The sequence below is a fragment of the Pseudorasbora parva genome, chromosome 24 (genome assembly GCF_024679245.1).
Source record: "Pseudorasbora parva isolate DD20220531a chromosome 24, ASM2467924v1, whole genome shotgun sequence".
NCBI classification, from domain to species: Eukaryota; Metazoa; Chordata; class Actinopteri; order Cypriniformes; family Gobionidae; genus Pseudorasbora; species Pseudorasbora parva.
In genome coordinates, this window is record NC_090195.1 from 5,483,495 (window position 1) to 5,510,063 (window position 26,569).

General features: G+C 38.2%; 2 protein-coding genes across 4 annotated transcripts in view; both read right to left on the reverse strand.

The window, feature by feature from the left end:
- Positions 1-14,461, reverse strand: part of obscnb (obscurin, cytoskeletal calmodulin and titin-interacting RhoGEF b) — a 57,797-nt gene extending 43,336 nt beyond the window's left edge. The window contains exons 1-17 of the mRNA XM_067435274.1: positions 14,308-14,461; positions 11,914-13,018; positions 8,245-8,514; positions 7,886-8,146; positions 7,350-7,652; positions 6,847-7,113; positions 6,649-6,755; positions 6,245-6,413; positions 5,104-5,379; positions 4,321-4,596; positions 3,892-4,167; positions 3,478-3,753; positions 3,064-3,339; positions 1,582-1,857; positions 935-1,210; positions 389-664; positions 21-296 (exon numbers count right to left, since the gene is read on the reverse strand). Coding sequence (XP_067291375.1) covers positions 21-296; positions 389-664; positions 935-1,210; positions 1,582-1,857; positions 3,064-3,339; positions 3,478-3,753; positions 3,892-4,167; positions 4,321-4,596; positions 5,104-5,379; positions 6,245-6,413; positions 6,649-6,755; positions 6,847-7,113; positions 7,350-7,652; positions 7,886-8,146; positions 8,245-8,514; positions 11,914-13,009 — 4,957 coding nt within the window. The 5' untranslated portion in view covers positions 13,010-13,018; positions 14,308-14,461. The remainder of the gene's footprint in view (positions 1-20; positions 297-388; positions 665-934; positions 1,211-1,581; positions 1,858-3,063; positions 3,340-3,477; positions 3,754-3,891; positions 4,168-4,320; positions 4,597-5,103; positions 5,380-6,244; positions 6,414-6,648; positions 6,756-6,846; positions 7,114-7,349; positions 7,653-7,885; positions 8,147-8,244; positions 8,515-11,913; positions 13,019-14,307) is intronic.
- Positions 14,462-15,762: 1,301 nt separating this feature from the next.
- abcd4 (ATP-binding cassette, sub-family D (ALD), member 4) lies at positions 15,763-25,646 on the reverse strand. Of its 3 annotated transcripts, none has more exons than XM_067435259.1 (19): positions 25,278-25,645; positions 25,013-25,131; positions 24,796-24,923; positions 21,901-22,040; positions 21,673-21,789; positions 20,984-21,109; positions 20,783-20,833; positions 20,595-20,689; positions 20,244-20,365; positions 19,519-19,610; positions 19,357-19,449; positions 17,727-17,932; positions 17,552-17,643; positions 17,370-17,406; positions 17,076-17,125; positions 16,893-16,945; positions 16,504-16,580; positions 16,286-16,401; positions 15,763-16,185 (listed from the first exon to the last, which is right to left on the reverse strand). In XM_067435259.1, exons 1-19 carry the CDS (start codon positions 25,310-25,312, stop codon positions 16,117-16,119), a joined length of 1,818 nt encoding a protein of 605 aa, XP_067291360.1. In that variant the 5' UTR covers positions 25,313-25,645; the 3' UTR covers positions 15,763-16,116. The 3 variants fall into 3 exon arrangements, 2 of the variants coding, with proteins under 2 accessions (XP_067291360.1, XP_067291361.1); XR_010901458.1 differs by having other exon boundaries at positions 16,153-16,185; positions 16,286-16,411; positions 25,278-25,646; XM_067435260.1 differs by lacking the exons at positions 24,796-24,923; positions 25,013-25,131; positions 25,278-25,645 and having other exon boundaries at positions 21,896-22,034.
- Between the last annotated feature and the right edge of the window lie 923 nt (positions 25,647-26,569).

Below are 26,569 nucleotides of genomic sequence, written 5' to 3' on the forward strand. Positions count from 1 at the left end.
AATTGCAAAATAGCTTTTACCTTTGACCAGAACCTTAAACTCCACCTTGTCATCAGCAGTTTGACAAGAGTAAGTGCCACTGTCTTTGGATTCAGAGGACTTAACGATTAGGACCCGTGAGCGACCTTCCTGTTTCATCTCATACTTTGACCCATCTTTTAGTTCCACTCCATCCCTTAACCACTTAACACCACAACTCTCTGACATCACTTCAGTTTTTAAAACAACCTTCTCTGTTGACTCGACCATCACAGTTTCTTTTGTCACAGATGTCTTCTGGAATTTGGTAGTGACATCTGAGAGAAAAATAGTAAATATTCACTAAATTGTGACTGTTCTGGAGGAAGAAAGAATATTGTTCATTCATGGAGGTCTTAGAAAATCGAACCTTCAACTTGAATCTTAAAGAGCAGTTTTTCATTTCCAACTTCACAGGTATATTCTCCAGCATCCTTCTTCTCCACGTTCTCCAGCACCAGCTGACGGCTCTTGCCCTTTGACTCCATGTGGACAGTCTTACTGGAGCTCAACTGCTTGCCATCTTTGAACCATTTCACCTCAGTCTTGAGGTCAGAAACTTCACAGCTCAGTGTGGCTTTTTGGGAGGCTAAAACCTTAACTTCTTTCTGATAAGAGTCTTTGTTGGTGAAGGCAGTTTTGAGCTCTAATGAGAAGGTATAAAGACTTTACTTCATTCAAAGAGTTTAGTTAGCCAATTTGCAGAGAAAGTCAATACTGAAGTTCCACATTGAATATGACAATAGAGAAGAAATATTTTAACAGCAGCTTTTAAACAACCCAAAGGAGATTGTTAAATATGACATATTTCATTCATCGGTGCAAATTGTGAATAAGTTATTTGGTGTGGCCAAGAGCAACCACTGATGACCAAATGCACAGAGCCAAAATTAACAGTCCAAAATGTTTTCCATACCTGTCACCTGAATCTTAAAGAGCAGTTTCTCATTCCCAACTTCACATGTATATTCCCCAGCATCTTTCTTCTCCACGTTCTCCAGCACCAGCTGACGGCTCTTGCCCTTTGACTCCATGTGGACAGTCTTACTGGAGCTCAACTGCTTGCCATCTTTGAACCATTTCACCTCAGTCTTAAGGTCAGAAACTTCACAGCTCAGTGTGGCTTTTTGGGAGGCTGAAACCTTAACTTCCTTCTGATAAGAGTCCTTGTTGGTGAAGGTAGCTTGAATATCTGGTTGGGCATTAGATAATGTCAGAAAACAGTACACTTTGAGAAAATGTAGGAATAAATCATAAATCACAATTCATTCCACACAAAAAATTACATTGCAGACTGAAACGGGCAACACATTTTTCTGCATATTAGTGTGCCTCTTCTTAAAGAGAGAAAAGTACATACATTGGTGTATCTATAAAGACACATTATTGAAATATTGTGGCATGCTTTTTTTGACCAAATGCAAGGTATATATCAAACTCCTTTGTTATATGTAAAGTTTGCTTTTCTTAATCTTTGTTGACCTATTGTAATTGTGGTATCTTCCATAAAGAAGAAAACAGAAAGAGCAAGCCATTAGGCAAACACAGGGATGTCTTCCATACCTGTCACCTGAATCTTAAAGAGCAGTTTCTCATTCCCAACTTCACAGGTATATTCTCCAGCATCCTTCTTCTCCACGTTCTCTAGCACCAGCTGGCGGCTCTTGCCCTTTGACTCCATGTGGACAGTCTTACTGGAGCTCAACTGCTTGCCATCCTTGAACCATTTCACTTCAGTCTTGAGGTCAGAAACCTCACAGCTCAGTGTGGCTTTTTGAGAAGTTGAAACCTTCACCTCTTTCTGATAAGAGTCTTTGTTGGAGAAGGTGGCTTGAATGTCTGGTGCAGGAATCAAGAGATTAAGGAATATAGTTTCAGAAACTACTTTCAGTTTTATATAAACTTTGGTTTGGTCATGTCTGATTAAGTCATTGGGCCCTTAAAGGGGGGGTGAAACACTCAGTTTCAGTCAATCTCATGTCAATCTTGAGTACCTATAGAGTAGTATTGCATCCTTCATATCTCCGAAAAGTCTTTAGTTTTATTATATTTATAAAAGAAATATGGGCTGTACCGAGTCTTTCCGGAAAAAACCTAGCGCCTGGAGGCGTATCGTGTGGGCGGAGCTAGAGAATGACAAGTGCGCAAAGCGATGACGTCCTCAATTGTGGAGAAGCCCATCGCTATCAAGCTCAGCTAATACATATATAAAATCCATAATCATTCGGAGGCTGAAATAAATTGAACAGGAGAAACAGCAACAGCAGGACGTCCGTCTCTGTGGTATGGACTGTATTTAGTGGCCTGTCAACATTTGTGTGTGTTTACTCGCAGTTTATGAGGACATGATTCGGTTTATGGACTATTGTATGCGACTAAACCTTAGCAGTAGCAAGCAAAACGGTTTTGCACGTCAGACTAGTGTAACGTTATACAAACAATGGAGTCCGTTAGCGCATTTGAATGACGAAGCACGCGATCGTGTCGTTTACTGATGTTTACTCAAGCGACAACAGTTGAAGCAGTTTTACTCACCGGCTGCTTCCAAAGCAGGACCGAACCTTTATCGCTGGGACCGCTCCGTCAAAAACACACTTCTTTGGTATGATTTGGTGAAGTCCTGACAGCAGTGACTTGCTGTGCTGAAGCGTTGAAGTCGCTTGATGTCACAGATGGGAATAAAGTGGAGTGCGGCGGGAGTGTTTATGGGCGTGCATTTCCTCTCTCGCTCTAGTCACACGCGTGCGCACCCTACCGGGAGAAGAGCCCGTATGGCCCATACAAGGACCTTCCGCTAGTAACGTCAAGCCGAGCCATACTCTAAAAAAACTCTCCGAAACTTGTGAGAAACCGGAAGGAGTATTTTTGACACAGAAATACTCCATCAAACGTCCAACATTAGTTTTTGAAACTTTGACTATGTTTAGTATGGGAATCCAAGTCTTTAACAGTGTAAAAAGCTCAGTATGCATGAAACAGCATTTCACCCCCCCCCCCTTAAAAAAACACAAAAAACAAGGCAAAATGCTTGCATGTTGTTCTTACCTTCCACCTGAATCTTAAAGACCAGCTTTTCATTCCCAACTTCACAGGTATATTCTCCAGCATCCTTCTTCTCCACGTTTTCCAGCACCAGCTGACGGCTCTTGCCCTTTGACTCCATGTGGACAGTCTTACTGGAGCTCAACTGCTTGCCATCTTTGAACCATTTCACCTCAGTCTTGAGGTCAGAAACTTCACAGCTCAGTGTGGCCTTCCCGGAAATTGATACTTTGACTTCCTTCTGGTAAGAGTCTTTGTTGGAGAAGGCGGCTTTAATGTCTGGTGCAGAATCAAGATTTAGGAATATAGTATCAGAAACTACTTTCAGTTTTATGTAAACTTTGCTTTGGTCATGTTTGATTAAGTCACTGGGAACAACAACAACAACAACAAAAAAAACTGGCATGTTGTTTTTACCTTCCACCTGAATCTTAAAGACCAGCTTTTCATTCCCAACTTCACAGGTATATTCTCCAGCATCCTTCTTCTCCACGTTCTCCAACACCAGCTGACGGCTCTCGCCCTTTGACTCCATGCGGACAGTCTTACTGGAGCTCAACTGCTTGCCATCCTTAAACCATTTCACCTCAGTCTTGAGGTCAGAAACTTCACAACTCAGTGTGGCTTTTTGGGAGGCTGAAACCTTAACTTCCTTCTGGTAAGAGTCTTTGTTGGAGAAGGCGGCTTGTGTGTCTGGTGCAGAAATCAAGATTAAGGAATATAGTGTCAGAATCTACTTTCAGTTTCATGTAAACTTTGCTTCAGACATGTTTAATTGTGTGAATGGAACCATTAAAAAACAAGACAAAACACTGGCATGTTGTTTCTTACCTTCCACCCGAATCTTAAAGACCAGCTTTTCATTCCCGACTTCACAGGTATATTCTCCAGCATCCTTCTTCTCCACGTTCTCCAACACCAGCTGACGGCTCTTGCCCTTTGACTCCATGTGGACAGTCTTACTTGAGCTCAACTGCTTGCCATCTTTGAACCATTTCACTTCAGTCTTGAGGTCAGAAACCTCACAGCTCAGTGTGGCTTTTTGGGAAGTTGAAACCTTCACCTCTTTCTGATAAGAGTCTTTGTTGGAGAAGGCGGCTTGAATGTCTGGTGCAGAAATCAAGATTAAGGAATTTAGTATCAGAAACTCGGCATGTTTACATGTTTACATTAACTTTACATGTTTGATTAAGTCACTGGGACCTTAAAAAAAACCCCCAAAAAACAAACCCCCACCAAAACACACTGCCATGTTCTTACCTTCCACACGAATCTTGAAGAGCAGTTTCTCATTCCCAACTTCACAGGTATATTCTCCAGCATCCTTCTTCTCCACGTTTTCCAGCACCAGCTGACGGCTCTTGCCCTTTGACTCCATGTGGACAGTCTTACTGGAGCTCAACTGCTTGCCATCTTTGAACCATTTCACTTCAGTCTTGAGGTCAGAAACCTCACAGCTCAGTGTGGCTTTTTGAGAAGTTGAAACCTTCACCTCTTTCTGATAAGAGTCTTTGTTGGAGAAAGCAGCTCGAGTTTCTAAAAAGGATATTTATGCTTTTAGTAAACTAAATAAAAAAAAGATGTAGTTCTGTACAACAAAAAGATCCCAAACATCTCAAAATAGACCAAAACTCACCGCCCTAATAATGAATGTTTTGTACAAATGTCAACAACCTCTAAGGGATTGTTTCCCAGAAACTAATCTAGAATTAAGGTTTAGAAAGTTTAGAATTAAACCTTAGGTTTTTAGACTAGAAAATACTTCTCAGAAAGAGCTGTACCTTAAAAGGACCATTACTGTCCTCAAAAAGATCTGACAAAGGCATGATAAATGACATACTAAACTTTAATATAACTTATACAAGACTGGTATAACTTTTAATTTCACTTATTAAATCATTTATTAGCTCTAGGAGCATTTAGCGTTTAGCTTCACTGTTCAAAAAACCATAAAGTTATGACATTAATTAGGTATTGTGGCATGTCTGATTAATCCTGCTCATTTAAATTTTTAGTTTTAGACTAATTAGCGCATAGACTTACCTTTTATCTTAACCAGGAATGTCATTTTGTCCTCTGCCGTCTCACACGAGTAGTGTCCTTCATCGCTCTGCTTGGCACCCCTGATGACCAGCTTCCTTTGTGTCCCCTGAGACATAAAAGTTATCCTCTTGTCCTCCGTTATTTCTATCTGTTCTTTCTTCCACACAACAGCGGTTCCAGGAGAAGCAACCTCACAGCTCAACACCACGTCACCCACCAGAGCTCCACTCTCCTGGGGCTGAGCCCTCGGCTTGTTAACAAACTTAGATGGTTCTTCTGTTGGGGTAAAACGGAGGATTAGATGGCACACCTTTCAGTGATTTCAACATGATTAGTAATATGACATGGATTATAGAAAACATACAATACATGGCATAATAAACAGTCACATTCACTGTCTGCTTGAATATGAGAACAGACAACAGATGTGCCAATTGAAACTTCTAATTTACATTTATTTGGTCAGGAACTGACAGGACATCTAAGTCTAACAGTCAGGAACATATACATTGCATGAGTTTGCACTGATCATGTTTGGCATTTGAATGGAAAATAATATAAAATGCTATTGTACAATTTTTGCTTTACCATACTGTGGTAAATACTGTGGTTACCATACTTCAATGTTGTTTTTTAAGTAAAAAAGTATTAAACACCCTTAAGGTAACCCTTAGAGTATATGCATTTATAACTGGGTTTATGCTGCTATTAACGACTTAAGGTAACCCTTAGAGTATTTGCATTTATAATTGGGTTTATGCTGCTATTAACGGCTTAAATATTATGTTCCCAAAGAAGTGCAAGAAGCATTACATTATTTCCAAAAATCAAGCTAAATTAAATATAAATTGCACATCCTGTTTGGCCAAATGTTGTATCATAGTTTTATATACATAGTAGTGTCTTGCATATAATTGAGAGCACATCAAAAATACTCATCTCACCCCAAAGCATATTTAATATGTATAATTAATTCTATTTTAAGCTTGAAATATATATATATATATGGCCTATATATATATATATATATATATATATATATATATATATATATATATATATATATATATTTATATAGGCCATACAAAAACTTAAAGTTACTGAAGGTCAGTAAGTGAAGAGAAGAAAATGCTTGTTTCACCTTTAAGGGCAAGTTGGACAGACATTTTATCACCATCACATATGCATTCATAGATGCCCACGTCCTCAAAGTCCACATTGTGGACTGTCAGTATGCGTTTGCGCTCCACACTTGTGGCTTCATATTTTTTACCCATCCTCAGCTCCTTCCCATTCTTCATCCAAACAACCTGCAACACAGACAGTACATGTAGTTAATTGTAAAAAAAAAAAAAAAACTGGTTGCCACTGGTTTGACAATACAATTTAAACTCTGATAGGAGAAAGCATTTTAAAGAACGTAAAATACTTAATGCATATATATATATATATATATATATATATATATATATATATATATATATATATATATATATATAGCGATATTGTGATTTTGCAAGACAAAAAAATCGTGCATTTCGTCACCTGGACACTTGAATCGGACACTTCTGTGTTTATCTGAGCAGAGGAGTGCATGCTGAAAGTGAATACCTCAACCTGAGAAGACTTACTGGTGAAACGTGAAAGTGCAGCTAAAAAACATCAATAAGAGAAAAAAAAATCAGGAACATTGTTGCATTGTTGTTATTGTGCTTTAATTTTCAGAAAATGTTCCTTTCTTACCTTTCACAGTAAGTGTGCAAACGCTCTGAGATCCGCCACCCACAAACTTGACCTGTGCCCCGTTCAGCGCCATGGAGACCTCCCTGATGACCAGCGTGTGTGTGGTCTTTGAGCGTGTGATCAGATACTCAGATCCGCTGCGAATCATTCGGTCATTTATGGTCCAGGTGCCAGAACACACACCCGAGAGCTCCACAGTGAAGGTGGCTTCTTCGCCTGCATGTGCACTGCAGCTCACCAGGCCTGTCTTCACTGACGCTGTGGGCTCTGATCGAACAAATTACAGGAATAAGCTGATTTATAAAACTTTATATTGGTTTATACACTGCCCAGCCAAAAAAAAAAAAGTCTCTGTAAACTTTACAGAGTGCTGGACTATTGACAATCTTCCAGTCATAGACTCGTAAGCAGTTGCCTATTTAAATCCAAACACCAACTTTTTTTGGGGGGGCAGGGCAGTGTACATTATAAATGTCCAACACAAACAATTAAGCCTTTCTCACCAAGATAAAATGTTCCAGGAACCTCCAAGTAGGCACTCTGACCGAAATCATTGACCGCTGAGATACGAAACTGATAGCTCGCCTCCTCTGGGATTTCACTGATGGTATATTCAGTGCTAGACACAGTCGTACTAGTGACTTTAACCCAGGTTTGGGCTCCCACCTTCCTGCGCTCCAAGAAGTAGCCGGTGATGGGCACAGGACGTTCACTGTCTGGCGGAGACCAGCATAGTGTGATTGATGAATCTGTTTTGTTCCGCACCGTTGGTTCAACTGGGGGATCAGGAGGGTGTTTCCTCGGTGCTGAGGTCAGAGTATAAATTATTGTTAATAAGGTTAAAAAAAGAATCTCAAGCAATTGTGATCAATTGTTTAGAGTGTTTCCAATCTTACTCCCTTAAAGAAATGGAGCATTAGTATCACTACATAGTAGCTGCATTGTCATACAATTGACAGATATGATGTTTTTGAATCACAAGAATGCAGAAACCTTCATCATTTGGAAAGGTTGTGGTCTGATTTACAAATGTATTCACCTGTGACAGAGAAGCGGGTGGAGGTCTTACAGTCGTGGGCGATGAAGGCCACCTCACCAGAGTCCTCCGCGGTACATTCACGAATGGTCAGTGTGTACTGTCTGTTAATGCGGGCGATAATAATTCGGGAGTCTTCTTTCAGCTTCTCCCCATTCCTGGTCCAGTATGCATCATCTACTGGCTTCTCCAGTTCCACACAGAAGATCACAGTATCGCTGACCGGCACCACTGTCCTCCTCGGCAGCTTTTTAGTGATGTTGCCTAAAAAATGCAGAACAAAAATCACATAAAGATATAAAGTAACTATATTGTAAACCTTATTGGAATGGTGGCAATGGGCTTCCTCTGAAAGATTTTACCCAGCACTGTGAGTTCAGCCACGGTGCGACTGCCTTCCTTCATCTCACAGATATAGACGGCATCATCGTTGGTGGTGACATTGTGAATAGTGAGGCGGCGCAGGGTACCCTCCACATCCATGCGGTACTTGGTGTTTTGCTCCAGACGGGTCTCCTCCATAAACCAGCTAGCCTTTGTGTTCGGGACTGGCACCTCACACTGCAGAGTTGCCGTTTCCTTTTCCTTCACCTCAACATCCTGCAGCTTTCTCTTGAATGGAATCTTTGGCTCTGGCAAGGACATATTGAATAGTGAATAAATAAGATATTTTTAGCTGGTAGTCATAATTTGGCAGGATTTGGTTCTATGTGGTTTCCTATTGATTAGGTCTCCAAGAAGACAAAGATGAATGTTAGGGTGGTTCCACATATAGTACTACTCAAATGCACCAAACTCAGTTTATTTAAAGTGAACCAGAAAGGGAATACAGTGCTTAAAAGTGGACAACAAATTAACCATACTTAAACTAAATCCTTAACCACAGTTTGTTTGTGGGTGGGTCTGAGATTATTTGGGGTTTTCACATACACTACACACATTGTTTCGGCAATAGACCACAAGTTGTAAAAACGGCATCATAAACGTGACATCAGCAATGAATATAAGCCTAAAGAATAAAGCTGGCAATCAAATTCAATAAATAAATAAATACATTTTTGACTTTATATATTGTTTAACCCCTTAATTGTGGGACGCTTGCCATTTTTTTATCACGTATTTTAGTAATCATTCGAAAGCTTAAGAACTAACAATTCATCCTGTGAAAACCATTTTGAAATTGGATGTCATGGTAAAATGGAAATGGTAGTCTGAATTCTTTTAGAGAGCTCCTCCCCTAGCAGGCGGTGTCAGGTTTCATATTACAAATTTATTTTACTAATTTATAATTAAAACATTTTCTAAAAGAAACTTTAAAAACACATCATCTGAAAGGTCTCAAGGTTCCATATTTAGTGACTGTTTTGTGATAGAAGTGATATTTGGGCTGAAATGTATTAATTTGTTACAGGAGAATGCATAAAAAACAATGGAATGTGTGACACCTGGTGGCTATTATTGGTACAGTGGATAAACAAAATCTCATGGGAACTTAAATTTTGGTGATACCAACTTAAAATTTGAAGCACAACTTAGTTAGTGACATATGTCTTTGATTTTATTGTAATATGAGTCAAAATTATTTTGTAAAATATACCGTATATTTAGTACATTTGATTTACAAAAAACTTCCTTAACTTTTTAATACTTCAATTTTTTCCTTTCACTTCAGCAATAATCTGTTGAGTATGTTCTTTAAAACAAGACCAAACACAAGTCTAAGCATTCTTGAATTACAACCATTTAAAGGGATAATTCAATTTCCATGTCTATTCTCAAAAGGTGGGGTGACAGTTAAGGTGTTAATATGTTTGTATCCAACAGATAGGCCTACACTATGTCTCCGGCGCTACTTTACCACCAAGACAGTCATCAAAAAATGTTTGCACAAAAACAACCTTAAATGTCATGAACTTCACCTTCTAATCCCTACACATGGACGTCACTGAACTTTGTACTGCAATGGTGGACTGGCATTCGGCTAAGTTTCTTTGACCTTTCTTTAAGGTGCCTGTGGCATGAGAGTCGAGATTAAGACCAAGGAACAAGGTGGCAAAATACTATTGCTACACTGGCTAAAATTAGAACTCTGCACATAGAACACATAGCATTTATAAAATCTGTGAAAATCATTGTCTTAAGTTAGGCTTAGTGAACAAAGAATTTGGTTACAGATTAATGTTTCAACCCCTGTAGACATCACTTGGAAATACACCCACATTATGGCGTCAGAAGTGAGTTAGGAACTAGCCATCACAACAACTGTGAACTAATCATCACCAGCAGAAAATAGGTGTAATGGTACACCCTGTTTGAACACTTGCAAGCACTTTGCTAAGCAGAGAATGAGCTGGAAGGCAAAGATGACTGTCATTAGTTGATGAAATTTCAGTTTGAAGGTTGGTGGTTTAATAGGGCCAACTATATTTTAACATGGTCGTTATTGTGCTGATGTGGTACTCCTATCTGCCAGACTCTATTTTATGATGACTGACAGATACATGATTTCATTGGCGTCAGAACTATTGTGTGTATTGTGAACCACTTTTTACGATCAATTATATTGGACTCACTCACTTTTATTGTCTCTAATTCAGCACATCTCTGTTTACCTACCCCTAACCGATAAACACTTATTATATAAACATAGACGCACGTCCACTTTTTTAACTTTTTCTAAATTTTTATTGATCACATATCAGATTGCCTTTCCAATCTAATATGTGATAGGAAAGGGAGTAGAGCGTAAAAAAGTTCTGAGAAGACCCACCAACATTGTTTTGCTTCCAACGCCCATGCATAATTTAGTAAACCACTGTATATGTATAGTTGTAAAGAGAAACTTTTATCCTGATTGCACTTAATAAAGAAATGGATAATTTCTTTAATGAACAATGCTACTAAGAGCAGCGCAAATTAGCCTCTGGCTTAAGACATTTTTTGGCCGTTAAATAATGCTACAAATACTAGTAAATTGACTAGCACAAACCTTAGTAGATCTCTTTGCATTATTCATTTAAATACTCTCCTCCCATAAATTTTGTGTCTGAAAGGGAAGCTCTTACAAATGCGTATGCAATAAGGTGAATCACAAAAATAACCCCTTTTCACTGCTTGCATTTTTTAAATACTGACAGTAGTTTTTTAACGTCAAAAGTGATTGGCTATTGATTGGCTTTAGCTTTTGGAAAAGATCAACCCTCAATACACATTTAAGACCCATAGCAATCCACTAAATAAAACCACCTCAGCTATGTATGAATGCATCTGGTAGTTCAAGCCACAAAACTAAAACATTACTTCTCCCAGAAAGGACTATGTCAGAATATGGGATTTTGCAAGCCTCAAACAATAGACAAAAGTTGATATGGCCCACATTAGCATCTTGTTAAAAATATAAGAGTTTAAAAATATAAAAACATTTTTTTAGCTCTGGTCCGATTAGCATTCAGATTGACATTTTTATCACCGAACCAAAAGATACTGAACCTAAAAGCATAGTGATACGTTCACAACCTGATTTGTTGGCTTCTATGACGCATTTCCTATTTTGAGACGGAACATAACGAAACATCCTAAACAATGTGATAAATGTGCTCATTGTATGTGCGTAGCCTAAATATGATGGTATTTTGACCAGCTGAGAACTTGTGAAGAGCTTATAAAATGTGTAAAGGAGTCATAACAGTGGCAAGAATCCCTTGGTCACACACACAAACCAAGATCTGCTGTGAGGAGTGTGCCTGTACTGAACTGTGATGGGCAACATCGTGACTATGACAAGAAAAAAAACGAAGAATTCTGTTCGTTTGAAAGTGGACCAAGACCCATTTTTTCAGTGGTCTCAGAGGGTTCAGATGGCAGCGTTCACTTATTCAAATGAACCACACTATCAGAGCAATCGTTTTAATCGGACCAAACATGCGGCAAGTGTAAACAGAATGCAATGTAAATACTCAATCTAATAGCAAATGGATCTATTAAGAATCATAATTGGAACGAATATAAATACCTCCAGACATTATTCTTACCTTTGACAATCACTAGCACAGCACTATAGGTTTGTCCAGCCATGTTGGATGCATTGCAGGTGTACAGCCCATTATCGCTCTGTTTGCAGTAGAGCACCTTGAGGATGAAATTCTCAGCCTGGTCCTCATACATAACATGTCTGCGGCCCTCGCTGATGTTCGTCCCATCCTTTCTCCAGATGATCTGAGGTTTGGGATGGCCTGTGACGAAACAGCTAAGCTTTGCATGTTTACCCTCGGTCACAGTGCATGTTCTGGTAAACACACCTTTGGGCAACATGCTGGTTAAGGCCGAAACCCTCTGCTCCTGATCACAGGCGATTCCCAAGTTTCCAAGTTCCTCTGTGTTCATGGAAGATGATGTTGTGTGGGAGGCTGAGGAACTTTCCATGGTGCGGTAGAAAGAGATATCCTTCCGCATCTCTTCTTTCCGCTTCTGCATGTGTGAGAGGAGGGATGTACTCTTGTCTGCATTCAGGAGACGAGTATCTTGAAGGTCCACCACCAAAGTGGCAGCGGACTGAGTGCGGCCAATGGAGTTCTGCACACGGCAGGTGTAGGTACCACTGTCCAAGCTTCTGACGCTCTGGATCCTCAAGGAGCTGGATTCATTTTCTGATGTTACCTTGATGCGGTTGGTCTCGCCCAGGTAGCGGCCATCCTTTTCCCATTCAAAGTTGGCTGCTGGATGGGCTGCCACACGACAATAGAAGGTAACATCACCCCCAAGACCCACACGGGTAGAGACGGGCTTCACTGTAAACACTGGAGCACGATCCACCACAGTTTCCGGCAATCCCACCTTCAGGGTCACAGCTGCATACGCCTCTCCAACATTGTTCTTGGCACGACACATGTACTGACCGCTGTCTTCTAGAGTTAGATCGTAGATGGTAAGTCGGTAAACGTCACCATCATCGACTGTTTTGAAGCGCCCCCCTGCAGAAAGACGCAGTTTGTCTTTCTCCCAGGTTACTACAGGTACAGGGTTTCCCACAATAGTGCAACTGAGGGAGGCGTCTCGTCCCACACAGAGCGAGAAGGCCTTGGGTCGAGTTAGGAAGCGTGGAGCCCCACCAAATAGATTCTGATCCATTACTGCTTTCTGTAGAGATGATTAGAGAGTGAACGTTGTGTTTAATGCATAGAGTAGAAACTTATGAATATGAGATTATAAAGTTTTACATATTTGCACCCTGTCACCATTACATCTCGCTACTTAGCTCCAAGACGTTTCTGGAAAGCTGCTTCTGGAATTAGTATACTGTATGTCATAATTTGCTAATGACAAATAACCATTTCCTAAAATAGACATTTTGAGAAATGAGAGATGCCTACTTTTAGAGATGCTCTCAAAGCTCTCCAGTTTCCAAATCACAAATTAGTATTGAATGAATAGATGCTAGTGTATAAAACTCATTAAAAGGGTTTAAAATGAGTATGTCCTTTTTGGGAATATATCTTTTTCTATATATCTGCCAGGTGACACAAGCATCCACAGTATACCATAATAATGCCACGGTGTCAAGAACACTTTGATGCATGCAAGTTCAGCAAAAATCAGGAGAAAAGTCTGTGCAGTACAGGACAAGCCATATATTTGTACTATGCCATATATTCAACCATGATTTAAAGAGACTAAAAGTTATTTCGTAAATATTTGGGGGTATACTAATATATTATATATAGATGACCTCAAAGCAAATGGACATGGATTAAAAGCCACAAACCTCAGGTAAAATTAACATTGTACACTTTTGACAGAACTTTGCACATAAAACAAATGCAAAATTACCTGGAAAGACAATATTGACCTACAGTTTTGAAAAGGTCAACAACTTACATCTACTGCCTTCAACAGAACATTGGCTAATCTAGTGAAATCTGACCACAGAAAGTCAGTTTTACTGATGAGGTGAAATCCTAGTATCACAAATTAAACAAAGGGATGTTGGTCTTTGAAAAGCATGACATTTGCCATCTCTGACACCTCACTACCCTGAGCTGCCTGTCCCAAAAATAACCTCAGCTGTCGGGCTCTGTCTGCACTATGTCCATTTGTAGAAGAGATACGACCTGCTGTGTGATAGGACATGTATGTATTTGTCAATGGAATTTTTTTCTGTACTATAAATTTGGTTTCAAAGAGTGACAGACATTTTCGTCTGAGTGGGTCTCTCTTTAATGAAGGGGGAAAAATGAAATCTTTTTCAAAGTTAAAACAATGTAATGTTTACTTAATGCGACACACAATCAGTTCAAACTTGTTGAATGTGCGACTTTTCTCTGATAAAATACAACTAATATTTTAAAAGGTAAAAAAAGTCTTCCCTCAGATTAAAAGTTATTTCACCTTTCAGAATTTCATAACAAAACCAAGCAATCGGCTCTTACCTTTTTCTCCTCAAGTTAGATGGTGTAAACCGGTGCAGATGTTCATAAATGTCCGATTCTGGCATGCGAAAATATCCGCGTGAAAACAGGTAAATTCCGTGAACTGTAGAGGAGGAGGACAGTGTGTTTTATCCCCCAGTGTCTTTGCTTTCTGTGTGACGTTCTTCTATCTGTCCAACCTCCCGTTCAAAATAGATCCGTCACTTACCGGAGCAAATGACCGACTGAGGTGAAGTAACTTATTGTTGAACTGTCGCCTCGCAGCAACCTGTTGTATGGCTATTCGTTTAAATAGTTTATAGACAGTTTCGCCAACTAGTACCAAGCTAATTTTAAGGTATTAAAAAGCTATTGTTTTATAGCACTTACTTACTTAATGCAGTAACAATCTGCATATTATTGTTACATTTGATGGGCTCAAGATATTAATAGCTATTGCAGTAGATACTTATAATATATATATATATATATATATATATATATATATATATATATATATATATATATATATACATACACACACACACACACACACACACACACACACACACACACACACACACATCCCATATGACAGTTTAGTTATTCCTCTACTGGAATAACTAAATACTTGTCTCATATTTTCCTGAAAGGATAGTGGGGTAGTCCCGTTATCTGTTCCAGTGCGCCTGTTGATTGACAGCAGCAGATAGACCATGCTCACATTTAAAACTGCCTGAAACTCAAGCAGTGGGATCAGTCAAACTCTTTGGTGGTAGGGATCCTTTTGAGCTCAGGCTCTTTGCTGCTTTCGGTTTCAAACGTGCTACTTTCACAGTCCTGCCTGGTAATTAATGCAACAGAAATGCTTAGAGGTTGTAATCTATAACTAATTTACATGTTCCCTGCATGGCAACAGATAGATTTCATCTTCCTGCAAGCCCCTTAATATACATACAGTCCACTGTGGCCAGAGCATGTATATACATAATACTATAAATAAATAACACAGAGCAGAAATTGTTTCTAAACATATAAAGTGAGAACGTTTGCTAATTTTAACTCAGAGCCAAATATATAGTGTTTTAGCAACAAGATATAGTGGGGAGGTACATTTTTTACTTCTTCCAAACATTCCACGCCTTTCCTGATGGATTTAAAATAATGCATTTGAGAAAGTAATAGTTATTTAAAAGTATTTACAATCCAGATTAATTAATGGAGTATTTATTAGGAAGAGAGCTAGTTCATATTTTAATTCTGAGCTTAAACTCATGCAATTTTATTAATGGATTTGAATTGTTATTCAGCTGTGGCTGGAAAATGTTGGCCCTCTACTGGTCAGGCAAAGAAATTACACATTTTTGTGCTCTCTAGAATCATTTAAATGAATGTAGCCAAACATTAGAAGTACACAGCTTCTCTCATTAAAAACACATATGACAAAAATCACCACTGAGACATTTGTGTGGCCAAATATTTTAATATCAGTCATGTTTATAAAATATATATTTGAAATATATTCTAAGGCACTTTCTCAGGTTACTTTTGAAATACTTTTAAACGTTCCTTATTACAAAAATCCATTTGGCAAGAAACAACCAACAAAAGTTGAATGAAGCAGCATATACTTACATAACAAAACAAAAAACAACAACCATCAACTGAGACATCAACAAGCAGCAAAATACGCCGTTATTAGAGTATCAAAAGAAATTGCAGTATGCTGTCATGTAAACATGATAAGATTTATCTTTGGTCTCATGGATGATTGCACCCATAACCACACACCGGACCAATATCTTCTCATTGTAGTGCAAGTCTGAAGGATCACGCCTCTTTGAGTTTGGTGAGCTCCCATTGGCCACCTCCACACAGTCGCAGCATGACATCATGATACTGTTTAAAGAGCACAATTAAAAAAAAAAAACTATGCACAGGCCATATAAAAATTCACAGTGATGTTGTGTTAGTGAATGCAAAAAGGTCAGATCATCACCTTTTCCAGGGTGCTACGATGACCCAGACTGATGAGGGTCATTCCCAGCTGCTTACAGGTCTTATAGAGCTGCCCCTCGGCCTCCTCCGTCAGAGCGCTTGTGGCCTCATCCAGTACTAAATCAAACTGCATGTTTTACTCATGACACAGGTATATTTAAATGATTATAACAATTACAAAATCTACAGGAAATTTGATGAGACTATGCAGGAACTGACCAGCATATTTGGGCTGCAAGTAAAACAGTCTAGCAAAGCAAAGCCTCTGCATTTCTCCTGGTGATAAAACGTCATACCTGTCAAAAACAAACAAACATAAAATCCCATTTTTATTTTTTTAAAGGGATAGTTGACTTTGACAGCTACGCAACTACCACACTCACGCTTCAAAACGTTCATAAAAAGATTGTAAAACTAATCTATATGATTTGATACAAACGTGCTGCATAACATGAGAATGAACCTCATTTGTGTTGATGAAGATGAACAAAAGTCTTATGGGTTTGGAACGATATCAGGGTGAGTAAATGATGACAGAATTTTCGGGTGAGCCAACCCTTTAAAACACCCACAATTTTCATATTCAGATATTGATACTCATTTCTCACCAGTTCCAGTTCACTTGTGTATCCAGTCCTCCGATCCTGGTCAGAAGATTCGACTGACATACAAAAAACACAAAAACATGCTGCTTACAAAAGTTTAAAAGACATCAAATTATAAAGAGGACGCGTGAGGAACTCAAAACATTTAAATGAATCATAGACATTACTGAAGCAGATCAGTCTTACCAAACCAACAAGTTCCAGGTATTTTAATATTCTTTCATCATCTATAGACCCTAGAAGAAGAATTTATAATGGTTAAAAGTGTGAAATATCATCATAATCCATATTTCTAAAGCCAGAGGTGTGTAGTTTAATTGGCTTACAAATCAACTTGATAAGTTTGCATTGGCTTCCTTATCAAGATTATTTGTTTATTTATATAACAGTTCATAATGTACATGCTTTACATTTGAGCGATACATCTATTTTTTTAAATAATGCTCATCTTTAGGTTGTTTAAATTAGGTTCATCTGTACCTGAGGAAGGGTATATATCCATTAATGGATAGATAACCTACAAGGCAAAGCCAGAAAATTGGTGTCACCATCAAAAAATACACTCACATTTTTATTCACAATAATAATTTTTACAAACAAAACTGTATTATATGTAGAATTGTGCATAATTGGTAGCAACAAATGTTTTTTTCTCCTCTCACCTGTTCTCTGAGAGTGCCATCAGTTAGATATGCTTTCTGTGGCAGGAAGAGGACACCCCTCGGTCCAAAACATGTGGTCATCTCCACAGAACCTGAGAAACAGGAGAGCAGGATGATTCAACGATGCAGATTTCTTCATCTGATCATTTTATTTTGGGTCATCTCTGTCGCGTACCACTGCATGGCTCCCACAGGCCGTTGAGGACCCTCAGTAGGGAGGTCTTCCCTGTTCCCGTGTTTCCCACCACGAGCAGGTGCATTCCTTGACTGATCTTTAGGGTCAAATCTTTCACCAGCAGCTCCTCTGAGACGGGGGATTTATAGGAGAGACGATCCAGCTCAAACGCTGTGTCTGCTGGGACGCTGTGAAGCTCCCGGTCACTGATAGAGAATTATTATAATTGTTCATAAGATTGCTGATAACAACAATAACTAGAAAGTAAAGGTCACTGAAGCAAACTTTTATTGACAAATCTGTCTGAAAGTGAAAGTTTTATAAGCTTCCTAACATGTTTTTATCATGTTGTTAGCATGTCTTAGCATGTGTCTAGCATTACTTTACATTTTGCTAACATGTTTACCAACCTCCCCCAGTTTCTGTTGAAGCCAATACAGAAGAGAATTAAACTGCAATTCCTCGACTGGCCACTAGGAACATGGCTCCAAAAGGGAGCAGAATCTCATTGAGCTCATGTTAAAATGCCTCAGGAAAAAACATGTTTACAGCCTGCTAAAAACTGTGGTTTTGGTCTAAAAAGCTCATTTTGCCCTTTATGACAACTGCGAGGGGTGTGAATTTTTTTATAACTAATTTGTTTACATTATATAAACCCTTAAAGAGCTGCATAATTAAGGGTGTGGCCACTTTGAGTGACAGGTGGATAGGCGGTTGTCTGCTGTCTGTTAGTCACCACCCCGGCTCCGCCTACATCCTGCCTCTTTGCCCTTTGTCAGTTATCCAGGAGTGACGGGTGTGATGTGCTGCCAAGATGGCAACGGCCAGCTCGACTACTGTAGGCTTCAAAACTGCTTTTCAGAATCCTATGGGTGACGTCACGGTCACTACGTCCATATTCTTTTGTACAGTCTATGGTTTTAACACATTGTTAACATGAATTAACATGCTCTTAGCATGCTTTAGATCAATGATTACATTAATTAAAGTTTTTAGCTTGTTCTAACACGTTGCATAAATTGATTAGCTTGATACTAACATTTTTGAACACTTTGCTAACTTAACATTAACATATTGATAGTCTGAATTCACATGTTGCATGTTTTAACACTTTGCTAACATGATTGGGCATGTTTTACCACACTGCTAACATGAATTAGCATGCCGTTAACATTAATTAACATAGTTATCATAGTTAACATGTTTTAACACATTGCCATCATGTTGTATCACTAACATGATTAAAAGTATTGCTAACATGATGAAGCACATTGCTAGGATGAATTATCATGTTGCTAACATGATTGGCATGGACAGCCTTAAATAATTTATAGTCTTACTGTACTAAAGTCTGGATCCCCTCAATGAAACTCTATGTGCCTGCTTAACGAAAATCTTTGAATCAGTAAGAAAAAATAGCATTTACTGTGCATCATTATTATCGTTTACTCACACCATAAAAACTAATAGTATATCACTGACACTAAAATAACACTGCTCATTTTGGACTACCAGGAACTCTTTTAGATCTGCATTAGATCTCGAGTTTGAGTCTTGAAATGATGTGAACCGATCTAAACTACTTTCAGTTAGTTTAATTTACCAGTTTCAATGTCAATCATTCAATTACCTGTAAGATTCAACCTTTGATAGAAGATCATACTGCTCATAGTCACACTGCTTCTTGGCAATGTCTGCCATCGCTTCCCGCAATTCTCCAATTCTGGAACCAACGAAAATATATTTTTTTAGCTAATCAAGAAGTAATCATAACATCAACAGTGCATCTTACCTGTGTGTGTATCCAGCGACATCAGACACAGTGGTTGAGAGATCTATGAGCTGAGTGAAGCAGTTTATCAGATAGATACAGACGAAAGCATTCTGAAAGAGACACGTGACGTGATTAACATATTGCGGACAGCCAAGTTTCACTCAAGAGTAGAAGCACTTGTTTGTCACATTAAAGGACCTATTGTGCCCCTTTTTACAAGATGTAATATCTCAGGTGTTTCCAGAATGTCTGTGAAGATTCAGCTCAAAATACCCCAGAAGATCATTTATTATACCATGTTGTAAATGCCCATTTTTGAGCAGAAGGAAAAACATGCTGTTTTCGTGCATGTGCTGTATCTTTAAATGCAAATGAGCTGCTGCACCCGGTTCTATTTCCCCAGAAGTGGGCTGAGCCTTTACAACTCATGTCTCAGATACTCAATCAAAACCAAACATATGCATCATCATGTAAGTTTATTTTTCTGCATGCCTTTTAAAACCATTTCATAAGGGCGGAGTCTATGCTAATAGGGCGGAGTCTGTCAGCAGTCATGGGTGGAGCCTAACCATATGTAAGGTCACATTACAATTGAAACTGCAAACTGCTTATTCTGAGACACTGCTTGTGATTTATGAGGATTTTTACCATTATAGGCAGGTTGTGTACGCTCACTACGAACACACTTATGTTTTAACATCATGTAAAAGTGAATTTTGCATAAAAGGTTTGAAGGAAGTCACCTTGCTGACAAGAGCGCTCAGTTCTCCAGGTGTCAGGCCATCATACTGTCCAGCAAAGATGGGGATGGCGATTACTATATAACTGAGGATACTGCCCAGATAGTCAAAGGTGTTAACCCCCACTTTAAAGAAGCAAAACAATAGGCATTTTGTAGAGAACAGAACACAGATTTTATTATTTTAAACTGGATTGATAAGGCGGCTTAATGCCTGCAAAATGGCACTTTTTGGCGGTTCAGATGTAAATGCATGATATTAAATTTTGCTTCTGCCGCTGTATATTTTAGGAACAAAAGTGAGAAATATTGCACATTTTATGTATACTGTACAATCTTCTGAATGCTCTCTTACTGTAAAGCCAAAGCTCTTTGTTCATCAGGCTTCTCTGAATGGATAAGAGCATCTGCAGCCTTCGGTCAGTCCGCATGTGTTCCACCTTCCCTGCCCTGATCAAACACACAACAATGCTCTCCTGCTCTGTGATTTGATTATATGTATAGTGAGCAATTCAGGCAGAAATGCTGATAGTACGCACTAACCTGAAGGTGGCGGCAGATTCTGCGTTCACTCTAATTTGCATGTGTTTAAACCTAGAAAGACATTAGACAGGCAAAACAGACCTGCTAAAACACTGCTGCATTCATTCAAAGAATAAAATCAGATAGCAGTGGCAACTATTGTTATGCTTCAGCATCTGTGATTGTCATTTATATTATATTTCTCGTTTTGTATAGATCTACCTAAAGTCTCCCTCCAGCTTTTCTTGCTCAACCAACAAGGACACGATGGGTCCTATCAAGAGCTTGTTGATGATGGTTCCAGCCACAAAGTAGCCGAAGATGCTGACAAATCCAATCCAGCCCGCACTACAGCACCGAAAGGTAAGAAAAAGTTATCCTATCGAATCTTTCAAAGCAAAACTAGAGGGATGAAATAAGATACAAGAGTATTTAGTAACACTTTGCTATAGCTTTTATGGAGAATGCATTATAAAGTTATAGATAATATACTACCGTTTTATCATAAGTTAAAATGCATACATCTGAAATTGTTTGCTTGTCATGTGTTTTAAAGGGATAGTTCACCCAAAAAGTCATCTAGGTGTATATGAGATTCTTCTTTAAGACGAATACTATCAGAGTTATATAAAAAATGTCCTGGCTCTTCCAATCTTTATAATGGCAGTGAATGGCTGATCTGTTTTGAAGTCTATAAAAGTGCATCTATCCATCATAAAAGTGCTCCACACGGCTCCGGGGGGTTAATAAAGGCCTTCTGAGGTGATGTGATGGGTAAATCATGGGCTAATTTTCATGTTTGGGTAACTATCCCTTTAACTGCCACTGACAATAATGATTTCTTACAATAATGCAAATACAATCAAATTATATACAACACAAACACACAAGTGCAGCAGCATCTCTCTGACCTGTTGAAGCACTGATAGGTGTAGTAGGTCAAAGTGAACGGAGAGATGAGAAGTCGACTCGCCATAGTGCTCATCTGCTTACATAACCTCTCTACGTCCTGACTGATGCGCTGGTCTCTTTACATGACACAAACACAAAATAAACCGGTAACAGAGTACATTTAATCAAGTCTTCTTAAGTAATGAAGTGTAACCGACACATAAAGAAATGTTGTGTGAATACATTACGGGTTGTCGATGTCTTTGCACAGTACGTTGAGGGTGTAGTAAACACGTCCTTTGAAATATGTGCTATGGATTTCTTCAGTTAAAGACTTTCTCCAGCTGATATACAGCAGACTTGAGATGTACTGGTCTAGACTCTTCAGCTGAGGAACAGATATATTATTGATTAGGGATTTATTATGAATCCTTGATTGGATAATATACAGCATACAAATTACAAGTGCAGTACTACCTCTTTAACCCATAAACTATGTTGCTGGTCAATTGAACCCATTTGAGTTGGGTTAATTGGGTTAATGAGTTGTGACTCATTTAGGGCAATGAACATGAAAGTAAAGTTTCAACATGTGTTGTGGAATTTCTGTTATGATTATGATGTTTGTCGGAATATTCCATTGTTGAAGGAAGCTGTATAAACCCGAAATGAAAACATATAGCCTGTTTCTAAACTACACTCTGAGGTAGCACTCAGCGATAAACGATATTGCAGTAAAATATAGGCCGATAATGATGATAAGCTCTGGACATTTTCATTCTGTATGAAGTAATCTAACAGTCTATCACACAGCAGGTATAAACAGCAGGTATAAACGCGACAGTTGCCAGTCAGGGCATGTCGCTGATGAATTATTTCTCTGTGTAAATGAACGGCACTGATTCTGATACACAAACTCGCACACGTGATGCTCACTGTTTTCCGCATTTGCCGTCTCAAAATATAAGAACGCATGAACTGCATCTCCAGAATTGCTTTAAGAATCACTTCACAAGTTTTCCTCCATTTCATTTGAGAAAATATACTGTCAAATACACACGGAAAGTGAAACTAAAACCATATCTTCACGACAAACCGTCAAAATAAAAGTTCAAGAAATATATCACTACTGTATGTATGTATTTATTTATTTGACAGGGACAATGCAGAAAAAAACATTGCTACAATTTCATGCTGCCGATGCTCCACATATAGGCTTATAGCCAAAGGCTAATTTGCAGCCCCAACTGTATTACTACTTTATATAGATTTTGCATCCATATCTTATATTTATACAGTTCTGTGCAGCATATTATTTGACAAAAAAATGTAAATGTCTCATGCAGTTTTCATTTGATTACATTTTTTAAAGATTGATTCAATTTTTAAAGTTTATATAAATTTGTTTTAAATCATAAAACACAAAATCCCCCCCAAAAATAAAATGGAGAACACAGAATCTAGGAATATGGGGGGGCAGGGTAGCGATTTACACTAAGTTTAAATAGCAATAGATTATACACAAAGTGCAAGTTCTAGCAATAAACTCTATTTACACAGTGGAAAAATCAGCCTTTTCTTAGCGATATGCGATTCACACTAAAGAAAATAGCGATAGATTCTATTTACACTATGTAAAAATAGCAGTATTTTCTTTGCAAGTAAGTGTAAATAGTAGCCTGAATGCCAGCCGAACTCAGCCCCGCCCACAACATTTGAGCTCGGGCAGTTTGGTCTGGACTCGATCCATAGAGGAGTGATTATGCCCGAACTGAAACTGTTCAGACCATTGAAATTGACAGATGATCAACAGTAACGTAATCATCCACGTCATCACAGGAGCTTGGTTGAATTTGTTATAATCCTAAACGGAGAGCTTGTTCATATATGCATTCGCCTTCACAATTTCTCTCAGAAATGATGATCGTGTTGGTAAGTACTCTGTGTATCCTTAATTTTTTTTTTTTACAACACCGGCAATGATCGTTTATTCCAGCTTGCGTGCAGACAGAGTTCCCAAGTTTTTACAACAAAACCCGCCAACTAACAACATTTGACAAATAACGTTATGCGTCGCTCCGTTGCTCTGATTGGTTGTAGGTCTATCCAATTGACATCTTTCCTGGTTCGTTGTAAACACGCCCCATAATTACAGCCCATTAGAGCAGTATCAGACTGATATTCTGACTAGAATTGAGTATGAAAACGTCAGGCAAGGGCTTTACAAATAAAATATATTATTATTATTATTATTATTATTATTAATAGTGCAGATGCTATTTATACTTATAAATAGAGACAGATACTATTTGCACCTCAGTGTTGTTGTACATGAAATGGTATGCAATAATAACAGAGCGCACATTATTATATTTATTACAATTATTAAATGGATGCTGTCTTATTGGGATAATAAATCCCTCCATACACCTCCACTAACCCTAACCGATAAACACTTTATTATTAAACACGTTAGACACTTTATTTACACTTTTTGTATATTTTCTTTATTTCTTATTGGAAATAAATGCCTTTCCGATCTGATATGTGATGGGGAAAGGGAGTAGAGTGAGTTTGGGAAAGGCGGATTTGAATTATTTCTTCTACTATTGGAACTGTAAACAATTCAATGTCTTTTGTAATTTTGTCTGGCTCAACCAGACGCCAATGTGCGGAGTTAGTGTAAATAGCCTCTGCCAACAATGCGGGATATTTGCACTTAGTGTAAACAGACACTCCAAAAGTGGCATGGATTTTATGGGGCCCTAAATTAAAAGGTGGAGTTTAATTGTGTTTACATTCATTCTCAAGGTCTAAAAAAATATGTGGAAAGCAATTCCTTCCCCATTCATTGTAAATGAATATTGTGATAAATATCGATATTGTATGCATTTGTCAGATGCTTTTATCTGAAAAAACTTACACTGCACTGTAGGTGTACATTTTTATCAGTTCAATGTCCATGTAACGTTTCATTGCTTGTGTGTGTCCCATACTCTAATATAAACACCATACACAGATTTTTACCATAATACAAGGGATATAGTAACCAAGGGTTACCATCAAATCCAGTAAATAGTTAGCAGATGCTGTTACCTGAAGCGACTTGCAGAAAACGATATACTGTACAAGACCAAACTCACGGTTGAATTAATCAGGATGAGCAGAACCCCAAACGCCACCAGATCTTTGAACTTCCCATAGCTCTTGTCAGACAGAACCTCATAGAACTGACTCGGAATAAGACCCACTTGATAAATCACAAGCTGGACTAAAAGAAAAGAAAAATACATTGACCAAACAGAGAAAGAAGACAAAACAAGCCACCATAATCTGTTCCAGACGTTAAAAGTGTATTACCTGAAAGTGTGACTCCAAGAAGCGTCATGAACATCCGGACAGTCTGGTTGGACCAGGATGGGAAAAGGATCTTCAGAATACAGCAGAACCTTTGCAGAAACCTCCAGTCCAGCTTTGGTCTTGGGGGGAAAGCTCAACTAATTACATGTATGGCACAAAATGTCATCAAGACTAGCTTGGACACAAAAACATCTGCATTTCTTGCATTCTTTAAGGTAGATCTCTTATGATAGAAGATGTATGGAGACATCAGTTCAAGTCTTACCTTTTCACATTGCTGTTGTTCTTTATGGGTGGCATTGCGAAGCTATTTATGAGACCTTCTGAATGTCAAATCTTCCCTGTTTTGTTTTTGCTTATTTTAAGCTCTTAGAGGAGTTTATTGGAAGCGTTTTGGGTTCAAAGTCTAAAACAGCATATGACAACAGCGTCTTAAACATGATTAGTTCAATCTAACAAACACTAGTTATAAACACATAGACGTGACGTTTACTTTTACAATCATTTAATAGATTTAAAATCATACGCGAGCAATGATAATGGTGTTGCTGAGGCGTAATAATGATGAGCAAATAAATTAACGAGATGTCACTTTATTTCAATCGTTATTTATATCACATGCAGAGTCACATGTACACAAACATTTCTTCGTGTACGTCTGGACTGGTCTGGTGCTCCGCTGCCATCTGCTGTACAGGAGATATTATGACAGGACGACATAAATACAGCCAATGAATAACAGTAATTCACCCAAAAATGAAAATTCTGCCATCATTTAAAGTCACCATTCTGGCACCATATTTACTCAGCCTCATGTTGTTTCAAACATGCATGAATTTCTTTCTCCCGCTGAACACAAAAGAAGATATTTTGAAGAATTTGGGTAACCAAACAGTTGATGGACTCCATTGACTTACATAATATTTTTTTCATACAATGGAAGTCATCAAATGTTTGGTTACCCATATTCTTCAAAATTTCTTCATAGTGTTCAGCAGAAGACAGAAACTCATACAGGTTTGGAACAACCTGAAGGTGAGTATGACAGAAGTGTTATTTTTGTGGGAACTGTCTCTGTAATGCACTCATAAAACCCATCCCATTTTTATATGCTAACAGAACTAATTATTTTTTTTGTAGTGTGTGTTAATTATAGTTCATGTTAATTTATAAATACAGACTATATTCATTGTTAGCTTGTCTTAGTCTGCAGTAATGTAAAAAAACTTGTAATATTAAAATGTAAAAGAATATGTAGAAATATGTAGAAACTTTAACCAAAATTTGCAGGCTTTGTTAAAATATTGTTCATTGGCTATATATGTTAGCATATAAAATACAACTTTACTTTACCAAGTGTTACCATCTCATTTGATAAAATAAACAGTGGGGTCCAAAAGTCTGAAATCACTGTTAAAAAAAACCTGCCGCCAATTCAATGCATTTAAAAATATAAAAATAAAAAGCATTATATTATCAGCCTAGCAACTAATTGATTTTTTCCCATACTTGCTATAACATACAACATACATATTTATACATGCTTAACCTCAAAAT

Coding starts and splice junctions, on each gene's coding strand:
- abcd4 (XM_067435259.1), bottom strand. CDS start 25,312: ATGCCACCCATAAAGAACAACAGCAATGTGAAAAG. Junction 25,132..25,277: donor AACAACAGCAATGTGAAAAG/GTAAGACTTGAA, acceptor TTTCCCCCCAAG/ACCAAAGCTGGACTGGAGGT. Junction 22,041..24,795: donor TCATCCTGATTAATTCAACC/GTGAGTTTGGTC, acceptor TCTGTTCCTCAG/CTGAAGAGTCTAGACCAGTA.